Source organism: Meleagris gallopavo, chromosome 1 (assembly GCF_905368555.1).
Source record: "Meleagris gallopavo chromosome 1, MGAL_WU_HG_1.1, whole genome shotgun sequence".
In the NCBI taxonomy this organism is placed as follows: Eukaryota; Metazoa; Chordata; class Aves; order Galliformes; family Phasianidae; genus Meleagris; species Meleagris gallopavo.
The window spans coordinates 178,047,484-178,059,001 of record NC_139404.1 but is presented as its reverse complement, the minus strand read 5'-3'; the positions used below and the strand labels follow the sequence as shown (position 1 = coordinate 178,059,001).

The 11,518-nt window shown below is 38.6% G+C and overlaps 1 protein-coding gene across 3 annotated transcripts in view; it reads left to right on the top strand.

Annotated features, from left to right (window-relative positions):
- The window catches only part of ATM (ATM serine/threonine kinase), a 62,298-nt gene that overhangs the window by 207 nt on the left and 50,573 nt on the right, over nucleotides 1-11,518 (top strand). For 2 of the 3 annotated variants that reach the window (XM_085216250.1, XM_085216248.1), the window contains exons 2-10: nucleotides 1,939-2,031; nucleotides 2,117-2,229; nucleotides 4,024-4,169; nucleotides 4,587-4,751; nucleotides 7,660-7,825; nucleotides 8,110-8,348; nucleotides 9,140-9,303; nucleotides 9,669-9,832; nucleotides 11,119-11,490. In XM_085216250.1, the coding sequence (XP_085072376.1) occupies nucleotides 1,960-2,031; nucleotides 2,117-2,229; nucleotides 4,024-4,169; nucleotides 4,587-4,751; nucleotides 7,660-7,825; nucleotides 8,110-8,348; nucleotides 9,140-9,303; nucleotides 9,669-9,832; nucleotides 11,119-11,490 (1,601 nt within the window). In that variant the 5' untranslated portion in view covers nucleotides 1,939-1,959. Of the gene's footprint in view, nucleotides 1-236; nucleotides 406-1,938; nucleotides 2,032-2,116; nucleotides 2,230-4,023; nucleotides 4,170-4,586; nucleotides 4,752-7,659; nucleotides 7,826-8,109; nucleotides 8,349-9,139; nucleotides 9,304-9,668; nucleotides 9,833-11,118; nucleotides 11,491-11,518 lie in introns of those variants that run through there. The other variant, XM_085216249.1, reaches the window with a different exon arrangement.

Here is an 11,518-nt window from a genome sequence, read left to right as displayed (position 1 = left end):
GAAGCCCTTGCTGGAGGGGATGGCGGTCGAGGTTACTGCGGGCAGCAAACAGCCGCGGGGCGTTCGGCTTTGCTTTCGCGTGGCTTTGGTAGCCGCGCTGGGGTGGCTGGAGGAGTGACAGTAGGAAGGGACTCAGGCTCAGAGGTGCTTCGCTGTTGTTCCTATGGCACAGCCCTCGGTGTTTTAGAAGCCGTTAGTGTTCTGAAAGTTACTTGTTGCTTTCTACTCACGTTGAGGAGCCAGTGAGTGTAGAAGATATGACTTCCCGAGGGCAGATGGTGCCTCACCAATCTGGTGGCCTTCTATGATGGAGTGACAGCATCGGTGGACAAAGGAAAGCAACTGATGTCATCTACCTGAGCATGTGCATTGACGTCATCCTACACCACATCTTTATCTCTGAATGTGAGAAATATGGGTTTGAAGGCTGGAGTATTCAGTGGATAAAGAGTGGGTTGGATGGATACAGCCAGAGGGTTGTGGTCAGCAGCTCTATGTCCAGGTGGAGGCCGGTCATGCTTGGTGGCTTGGGACCAGTGCCCTTTAACATCTTTATCAGTGACTTAGATGATGGGATGGAACGCACCCTCAGCAGTTTGCTGATGACACCAAACTGAGTGATGCAGTTGGCACAAAAGAAGGGAGGGATGCCATTGAGAGGACCTGCACAGGTTTGAAAAGTGAGCTTATGAGAACTAATGAGGTTTAACAAGGCCAAGTGTTGCATTTGCAATCTTGAATATGCATACGGACAAGAAGAAGAATACACTGAAAACAGCTCTGTGGAGAAAGAGGGTCCTGATATACAAAAAGCTGGGCTCATGCCAGCAGTGTGCATATGCAGCCTGGAAGATTACCAGGGCTATATCAACAGAGGGGTGGCAGCAGGGAGAGGACTGTCCCCCTCTGCTCTTCTTTTGTGAGGCCCCATGTACAATACTGCATCAAGGTCTGAGCCTCTAGCTCAGGAAAGGGGTTGGAGCTCAGTTATCTTTGAAGTCTCTTCCAATCCAAGCTATTCATTTGTGCCCAGTTGGTTGCCATGTCTTTCTGATCAGCCTTAGTCCCAGCTGGTGGCTGAAGCAGAGGAAGATGAATACAGCAGTCAGATCTGCTGTCTTATGCTATTATAATTGCCTTCTTTGTCTAAATGGGTATTTCTGTATTCCCACCTCAGTATTCAGGAGGCAGCAGTATGCACTGTGTGTCTTATTGCAGCCTCAGCAGCATATGTGTGGTGTTACCTAAAGGATAAGCGTGAAAACTGTATGTAGTTCCATTTCATGATCTGTATTGGCATAATCTTCTGGAAAGCAGAAATGCAAGTCAAGCAAATGCCATCTCTTTTAAAGGAGATGGTGCATACTTTGAGTAGTAATAGAAGGAAAAAGTTGTTTCCCCATATGATTGGTACTCAGGCATCCTTTGGTGTGGGAAATCCAAAAGAGCTAGTTGGTATGCTAGTACATACCCAAGGAAATAAAGGATATTAGAGGGGAAGAGAGTGAGTTTTCATGGCGCTACCATCTCTCAACAGTATGATGTTAAGAGTGCTTTTGGTAACAACTAGCTGCTGAAAAATCCATGCAGTTTGATTGTCTCTGTCATTCGAATCCTGTTGCCAGGGGTATTTCACTCAATATTATCTGCTCAACTCTCTGCTCTGTTATTATTCATAGGAAGAAAGGAAATCAGAGGGATGTGAAAGCAATCTTTGCTGTTACTGTTTAGGACTTTTTTTGTGAAAATTGACCATTCGTAACATCAGATACTGGCCTTCAGTTTTGTAACCCATAAGATTAGCCGAGAGAGGAATGAAGTAACACTATAGTTGTGTTTGATATTCAATGTTCAACATATTGTATTCCCAATTTTTTAACTGTCAGAATTGGGTCTATATTAAAAAAAAAAAGTCTTACCCTTTTCTTCCATCCACAGGTACAATTGTTAAAGTGAACCATGAGTCTTGAATTGCATGATCTGCTTATATGTTGTCATCGCCTTGAAAATGAGAGAGCTACAGAACGAAGGGTAACAATCTTTCTTCTGGTATGTGTGTCTGAGCTAAGGAGGGGAGTCATTAATAAGTATTCTTTTCCTTGATATACCTTTTCAGAATGAAATTGAAAATTTCAAGCGACTCCTCCGTGATCCTGAAACAGTTTTCCAGCTGGATCGGAATTCCGATTCTAGGAAAGGAAACCAACTCAACTGGGATGCTGTGTTCAGGTAGTTTTCTTTCTTGTTTGGAGGAAAGCACAGCTCTTTTAGTTTGTGGGTGGTTACAGTTCTCTGGCACATCACCAATTTGTTTATCAGACTTAATTTAATACTTACCTTTCTGCAAATGGTTTCAGACTTCTTTTCAGTTTGGAACGAGTAACAACTCGTATCAGCTTCTAAAGGAACAAAATGTAAGAACAGCTAAAAATTCATTAAATGGCTTTGTGCAGTATTTAGCATGCATGAAAGATGCAGTAGTCTTAACTGCTGAGAAAATTGATTGTTAACTAGATGGTCATTTTCCTTGAAAAAATGACTTGTTCTTGTTTATTGAAAATTATCCTGTGCATCTAGTTTGCAATTTATAGTACGTATGTAGATTGCTTGTGAAAATTTTTTGTGTTGCTGAATTCTTCGAGACAATAGAAAGGCTGAGGCTTGTGAATGAAAGAACTTGTGCTGTGAAGTTTGTAGAGACCCACCCTTGAAATAATCTGCTTTAGGTGTACTATAGGGTCAGCAAAGAGGGTGTATAATCAGTGAATTTATGGATGTTATAATTAAGAAATATATAAGAAAGGTAGGCTAAACAAGTTAGCACGCTAAAGAAGAATGGATGGAAAGCTTACCACTGTCCTGGGCTCACTGAGAAGACTCCAAGAGAACTGATCTCTAAAAGAGATCTTTCCCTACTGGTAGCCAACTTTTAAATGGGGTTTAGGAGAGGTGGAGCCAGGCTCCACCCCTGCTGGTAGCACAGGTGAATTGCCTTCACCTATGTTCCCAAGGCTGACTCATTGCTTGCCTCAGGTGGTCAATCAGAGGTTCAAGCCATGATTCAGCAGTTCCCATTCAGAGGGTGTATGGTAAATTCTTAGAGCAATTGGGCCCAGTGTTATTTTCTTGTCAAAAGTACATCTGAAGTGTTAGTTTTCATAGGCTTGTGTTTGGGTGGCTTTCCATTATATTTTAATTGGACATCTTTTGAATAATTCTTGTTTCACAGCTGTACTGAAAATATCATGAAAAGTGTTTGATACATTTTATCTGTTGCTTTTGAGATTGCCGACAGTATGTAAGAAATGTGAAAGGAACACAAAAGTGGTCTTTAAGCTGAATACAAAGAGTCAAAAGGGGCTTGAAATTCTGCACTAATTGCCAGTGATAAAACCAGTGAAAATGTTTTTTTATTCATCATGCTGTATGTTAATTTTAAATGATTCAGAAGTAGGATTTGAAGGGACAAACAATAAAGAATATTTATTATTTTGTAGTATAATGTTGCATTATAAATAAAAAGCCTTTGTATTGCACCTTTTCTAATTACGTATTTTTTGTTTAACGTCATGCATATTTTATAGGGAAGTTTGTTTTTCATTCAAGTTGCTGCTGGGTTATCTTACAAACTAACAGCTATTTCCATCATGCTTAGGCTGTTGTGTATTTCAGTCAGTTTTAAATTTTAAGAATCAGAATTGTGGTATTCAGGTTGGATATTAGGAAACATTTCTTCTCCGTAAGAGCAGTGAGGTGCTTGAATGGGCTGCCCAAGGGGTTGGGGGAGTCACTGTCCCTGAAGGTGTTCAAGAAACATGGAGATGTGGGAGAAAGGGACACGGTTTAGAGGGAAATCTTGGTGGTAGGTGAATGGTTGGAGTATATGATCTTAGAGGTTGTTTCCAAACCTTATGATTCTATGAAAAGGTTAAGCACTGATGTTCTAGCTTAAAACTTGGCCTGTTTTACCCAAGTCATAAATTTCCAGTTCACTGATTCATATTTCTTTGTTTTTTTTTGAAGTGTCCTGAAGAAATATTTCCAGAAGGAAATGGAAAACCTCAGACTGACAAAACCAAATGCATCTGCTTCAACGCAGACTTCCAAACAAAAAAGGATGCAGGAGATTGGCAGTTTAGTCAAATATTTCATCAGGCGTGCTAATCGAAGTGAGTAGTAAATATTCATTTATAGTTATTGTTTTGTTTCAGTGCTTTGCTTTAACCTTTAATGTTTTACTCGAGGTAAGTTACCAGAATGGAGTTCATCCTGGTCATTCCCAGAAGTTTATGATTTAAATATCTTCATCTGAATCTGTTCTCTGTGCTCCTTCTCTCTCCTTTTTGATAGTCACAGTGCCATTTTCTTACTAATTCAGTGTGCTTATAAGTGATATATTCTCTCCTCTCACATAACTATTTTCATTCTTAGAAACATTTTAATAAGATGATTCCTAACAATACTGTTTCTGAACCATAGTTTTAAGTTAAGTCCAATATGTTCATTTTACATTCAAATAATTCCAGATTTATTTGGCATGCTGTGAGTTAATTGGAGTCTCATGGTTGTTTTTTTTTTTCACATAGGAGGACCCAGACTGGAATGTCAGGAACTTCTGAACTATGTTGTGCATATTGTAAAAGATCCAGCAAGTTGTGCTGCTTATGGATCTGACTGTAGTAGTATACTCCTAAAGGATATCCTCTCAGTAAGGAAGTACTGGTGTGAGATATCCCAGCAGCAATGGCCAGGTAATATTTTCAAGTTTCACTAGGAATGTCTTTTCCTAGTACGTGAGTATGCTTAGGGGCATTTTAATTGCTTGATACTTTTCCTACAACACCCTGTTGTGAGGTACTACACAAACTTTTATTAAATTATGTCTGTCTATTGCTTGCTGAAACATGTAGCTGCATGTGCATGTTCTCCACAGGGCTTAACATGTATAAAGAATTTAACAGGTGTAAAGAATCCATGGAAAGTGTGTGCTGGAAGTAGCCAAAGTAACACTGATGTTGGTGTGCAGTTATTTAAAGTTACTGGGTACTGGCTGGAAGAGTTTGTTATAGTTAATGCGCTACTGTTTTTTATCCTAGTTTTGTTCATTCATGAAGATCCTAAAAAAGCATTGATTCACTCTTGTTATAAGCACATATGTTATATGCTGCATATAAAGAAAAGACTAGGGAGTTCCACATTTACACAGACAAAAATAGGTGAAGAAGTTGAGTAAAGACACAGCATGCAACCTGAACCACGACTGAAAATTCAAACATAATTTTCCACTTTTCAGAGGGTTGAATTTCTTAGAAGTTAATTTATTTAGCATGGAGAAGTATATGTATTTTTCTCCTGGTTTCAGCTGAGACAGATTTGGTTTTCTTTTAACTGTTTACATTTATGTAATAGCACAGTAATCTGGTGGGAGGAAAAAGATATTAGAAGTTCTACAGTCTAGTTTGCTGAATGTTGCGTGCATAGTTCTGAAGGAAGTGTAGAAGCAAAACATAAAGATACTGTATTTGCATGGTGTTGTGCTTTGGAGTTAGTTTGATTTTTGAGAAGTGTTTTATGGGAAAATACTGTGTTCTGTATCTTGAAGAGAGTTGCTTAACTCTAAAATGAAAGTAAACTTGCAAAGGACTCAGAAAAAGAGTCTAATGATACTGGGAGTGAAAAGAGGCAAAAACTCCTGCATGAGGCTGATGAAGCAAAGAGACTGATCTAGAGCAGTTCTGGAGAGTAGATTGGAAAACTGGAAAGACTGAGAGTGGGATCTGAGAAATTAAAGAAGTAGGTACCATTTGGCCATGGAAGTAGAATTGGAAGTTGAACAGGAAGCTGGAACTGTACGTGGAAGCTACCTAAGGCTAGGAGCCATTAAGGTAGCGGGAGAAGACAAAAGGGCTGTCAACCTGCAAGTAAGGACTTGAAAAGGTTAGAGCTGGAGACAGGCAGATAGGGAACGAGACAGTAAGCCAATGGTGTTGTAGACAGATAACAAAGAAGGCAAAGAAGGGAAATGGATTCTACTCTTGTGAGTTACATACACATTGACAAAGAATTTGGTGCAGCAGAAAAAGGCAAACAGACAGCTGATGCTTAGGCTCTCCATAATTTCATCAGATGCAGCACAGTAATGTAAGGGTATGATCTGATTGCATGATACAGAGAGTCACCTGAGTTCTGCAAACAGCCTTATGCTTGGGAAGAATGTGTTTGTATCTCTTTTAAATAGGAGGCCAGAGTTAATAATGCCCCAGTGAAAGTGGCGTTAGGAGTCCTGAAGGAGCCAAGTTGCCCATAAATTTACCCAGGCCTGCATGACAATGGAACAGTTGTTCTGAACAATTGTCCTGAGTTGGCTTCTCCACAGTTCAGGAATCCAAGAATCAAAATTCTGATCAACGTCAGCCAAACAGTGTATTTAAAAGAAATGTTAAGAGAATACCTCAGAGGTCTGAATCTTACCTGTCTGTGGAGAGCTCAGTCAATCCAAACTGTGACAACCTGCTCACCAGTAGAGTTGGAGGTTGTCAGGCTCTTCTATGTGATAGTCACTCTAGTGAAAAAAACTAACAGACTCTTGAGGTTCACTCAAGGGTGATGGAAGTATGGGGCCAGATCATGACAGAAGGTCCCAGTGGTAACCCATTCACTGGAAAACGTTGTGGCAATATTGGTCATTCTGCATCGCAAAGATTGTAGGAGCTCAGAGCACAACTGTGAGCAAAGCAGTCACTGCAGCTGGGATTCCCAGAAGATCATTCTACCTGTATTTTTTTTTCTTAGAGAAGGCCTGAGAAGTGGGTATCTGTTCATCTAAGGTGTCCTGCCAGAATAGCTGCTGAGATTGTGGGACAGACCTTTCTTTCTTCCTGCTGTGGATCTTTGCAGTGGATACTATCATGTCACTTGTGGGTAGCATAAATCAAATAGTAATCAGTGAGTGCATTTGTCATGTTAAACAGGGTGATGGGTGGATTGGTAATGTGCTGCTGTTATTTGCAGGATGCTGATAAAAGGGCTGGGTGGGGATTCTTAAATCGGCCAAGAGAGAAGAAAACAAACTTCTTTGGAAGAGGCCTTTCCTTCAAGAAACTTCTTAAATGAGTGCAAAGCATGGATGTGTGGTTCTGGTGACTGGAGAGAACAATCTGTGCTCTAATGGAAATGTGGGGAGCCTATGCACCAACTGTTCTAATCTGTCTGTTTCTGCTACACCAAATTCTTTGTGACTGTATATGTAACTGTCAGTTGTTTCAGAGAGCTGTTATTGTGTACTCCACAGCAAATGGAGCCCACCAGGCTGAGCAGTCCATGTAGACTAGGAGAATGTAGTAGTTAAGGGAAGCTGGCTGTGTGGCTGTAGCCACTTTGCTCAGTGTAACACAAAGCAGATTGCATTCCAGCTCGGAATGAATCTAACTTTACTCTCAGTGCAGAAGACTACATATGGTTTCTCCTTTGTTGTTTTTTTGTTTTTTTTTTTCCCCTCCTGGTTAACTTCAGTGAATAATGACGTGCAGCTGAATTGAAAATGATGACTTCTATATATTTAATGTAATATTTTGTTTCAAGCATTTCATGTACTCTTATATATATTTGTATCTGTATATAATTGTATATTTATAACATATCCACATCATGTATGTGTAGATCTGCTGATACTGTATGGAAAATTTTACCTCACACCTTCTGGGAAGATGAATAGAGTCTTGGTGGCCAGGATAATTCACACACTGATGAGGGGATATTGCTTCCAAACTGATGAGTTGAGATCTGATGTGTTCAGCTTTTTTTCAACAGCAATGCAGTATGTGAGGTATGTTGCAAGTGCTTGTTTTTTATGCTAATTCCTGATTTTAGATAATATCTATTTAAAGTATTTAGGATTAACCTTGAGTAAAAGCAAATAATCCTTCAGATTTATTTCCTTGTTCTGTCTTTGAATGCTGTTTTAATAAACTCCTCACTTGTAACTTTTACATTTGCTGGGCAAATAATATTCAGAGTAGAATTGCATGCTAGTATTTGCATTTTAACAATTGTTTTGAAAAGAAATGTGACTATTTCTTCTGAAGTTGGAATGTTTGGTTTGCATTGCAGGCAGGAGAGAAATACTGCAGGCCTGGATCACATTATTGCAGCAATGAATATCTTCTTTAATACATTTGCCGTAAACTGTCGCAAACGGATTTGTAAAATTGGGGAAGAAATTTTGCCTACAGTGCTTTATATATGGACTCAATATAGGCCAAAAGATTCCTTGAAGGAATCAATAATTGAGTTATTTCTTCTCCAAGTTCATATTCATCATCCGAAGGGTGCGAAGTCTCAGGAAAAAGGTACAATTAAAAGCTCTCTGTATGTGATTGCTCAAATTATAGTGCTAACTTTCTGAATTCTGTTACTGAGTCTTGAAAATATTAATGGAAGTGATGATGGCTTGCCAGCAGTTTTGTACTTTTTTGTAGTTTTTCAGATTCCACTGAAAATGAGTTTTTGAACTGCATACACAAAGAGGATATTAATTGTATTAAGTCCTGTAAAGTTTGATTGTTCTTACACAGAGGTTATAATAATTACTGAATGAAGCCCGAAGTCTTTAGATAAGAAGAACGTTAGCTTAAATGGAGGTTAAATTGCCATGTGCCTTCTAATATGCTCATGACTATTAGGAAATGACTACTGTAGTTTGAGTAAGTCTGACTTAGTGTATAATAGAGAACATCACTCAGTAATTTGTGTTTGCCTGTCATGGCCTATTTCAGTGACAGCAACACTTTTTTTTGGAGGTGGTTACTTCTAATTACAATCGGCAAAGAATTTATAATTACTCCAAGCTTACTCATTGCATGTAGTTTTACTCCTTCCAGTTTGGTAAATAATTGTATATTTCAAAATTCTTCTCTGTGCTTATTACTTTATACAGTGATTAAATTATCTTTTAACTTCCTTTCACATTTTTACTTCATTCCACATTATAAGGGTTATTCTGTTGGTCTGTGTTTGTTGGCAAGGTTTGTATGCTCTACTGGGATTATGGCTGTATTTTGTATCGTGTAGGTAGGTTTATATATTGTGTCAAGTGGATGGTACATACATTGTTAACTTTTCATTGTTTTTGCATGTGCAGGTGCATATAACTCAGCAAAGTGGCAAAGTATCCTACATAACCTGTTTGATCTGCTGGTGAATGAAATAAATATCATAGGTAGTAGAGGAAAGTATTCTTCAGGTTCACGTTCTGTTGCTGTAAAGGAAAGTTTGATTGAGTTAATGGCTGATATTTGTCATCAGGTAACATATTTTTAAGTGAATATAGTGTATATACTTATATCATAAATTTTGCTTTTTAAAGTAATGAAGCTTTTAATAATTCCTCAAAATCATCTACTGAAGTATTAGTACTTTTTGGTGTGTTTGCTTATAGCCTTTCTGCAGTTTATAAGTGATTGAATTCCTAAATTATACTAGATTTTACTTGTGTTGCTTGTTAGAACGTAAGTGTAAGTTCAATTATAGTAAATAATAATATCTAATACTACTTATGGAGTCTTTAAACCTGGTAAAAAAAAAAAAAAAGGACTGGTTCAATTTGACAATTCAGTTTTCCTATAAATACCTTTTTTAATTTTTGTACTTCTTAATTGCTCTTCATAAAGGTGTTTACAGAGGATACCAAAGTTCTGGAAATCACCCAGTCGTACAGCATTACACAGTCAGGTGGTGATGCACTACCAAGCAAGCGCAGGAGGATTGAGCTCGGCTGGGAGGTAATTCGAGACAACCTGCAAAGATCACAGAAGGATTTCCATGTTGTACCTTGGTAATAACATCTTTACATTGTTTTCCTTGATACTCTGTGCTTTCAGATTAGTTGTTGGAAAGTAATGAGTAGTGGTTTTGGTAGTCTAGCTTTAAAAACTTAGTATCTTTGGTTTCCTAAGAAATTACAAATGAGGTCTGTTAAATTGCATTACAATGCATGAAGTATTATTGCCTCTTATTTTTTTTAACCTATCTTGTGTGCCAGCCTTCAAGTAAATGTTGTGTGTTTCATACAGTCCAGGAGGATTAGGGAATAAAGTTGAGATTTACTGCCTTAAGCTGACTGTGTAATTAAACAGCAACCATGAACAGTTTGGCTATTCTGAGCTAGTTTATACCGTTTGCCTTAATACCTTGCCTAAAAACTCTTGAAGTGCAATGCCTGGTTTCGTAGCTTGTACACTAGTAAAGAGGAATTATGGTTGACATGAGAGGGATTAAAATGGAGGTGGAGGTTCACATATTCCTCTGTTGGCTGCCGTGGGAGAAGGAAGCTGTAGCAGAGAGCATAGGAGGAAGTCAAGAGATTGTTGAAAGACAGTGGCAAGGTTTTTCCAGAACTTAAAAACTGTAGTCCTAAGCTCAAGAAAGTTGATTTTTTTTTTTTTTTTTTTTTTAATATTCAATAGATTATACTGAATGGTTTTGTTATTACTGTTCCTCCCTGTCTTCTTGTCTTCTCTTGGAAATTGCTGTACAAGGTGTTAGAACAGTGTAGCTGCAAGTGAGTTGGGCTCTGAGCTGAGCTGGTGGGCGTGCATTATTTATTGCTCAGTATTGAGACAAAGTGACTGTTTAGGATCTGACTGAAGGTTAGCACACCATTCTGAGTAGAGAGGTAGCAGTCTCCAAGAAATACAGTTGAGTACTGTAGAGTTGCATTCATTACTATGAGCAAGACTCTTCCAAAACTTACCATTCCAGCTTAAGATTTTGTTCATTTGATGAATTTCATTTTTCTTATCTGTATGGATGTCATTTTTATGTATGTTTCACCCTTGAAGTCACTTCCTGGATCAGAGTGTATGACAGGCTAGTCCAGCAGAAGGGCAAAAGTACTGTTCTTGGCTGAAATGTTCCTATCATGGTCAGAAACCAGAGAAGTCAGCTTGTAAGAAACTTTTATTGATAGTAAGGCTAGACAGGCAGACATTAAAAGTAAAAGCTCTAGAACTGCTGGAAAATGTAAGTGTGGAATGACAATCAAAGAATATATTGTTCACTTACTTTTGAAGACACAAATTTTCGTGTTTCATATTACATGCTTCACATTGTGTTTCCAAGGTTACGGATTACAGCTCAATTACTATCAAAATATCCCATGAGTTTTCCTAACTGTGAGCTACCTCCCCTGCTCAATATCCTGCACCAGTTACTGCCTCATCAGCGACGAGGAGAAAGGACCCCCTATGTGCTGAAGTGTCTTACGGAGGTAGCTTTGTGCCAAAATCAGAAAACTGATTTGAAGAGCACCCACAAGTTAGAGCTCCAGAGGACATGGTCAAAGATTTGGTCTCTTACTATTCGTAGTATAAGTTTTCAGCAAATTGAAACAGAGATCTTTGGATTACTTGGAGCTATGATTCAAGGGAATCTTGTTGTGACAGATAAAGAACTCTGGAAGATATTTTCAGGATCTGCATGCAAGCCTTCAAGGTAAGATGAGAAGCAATAATATTTTGTG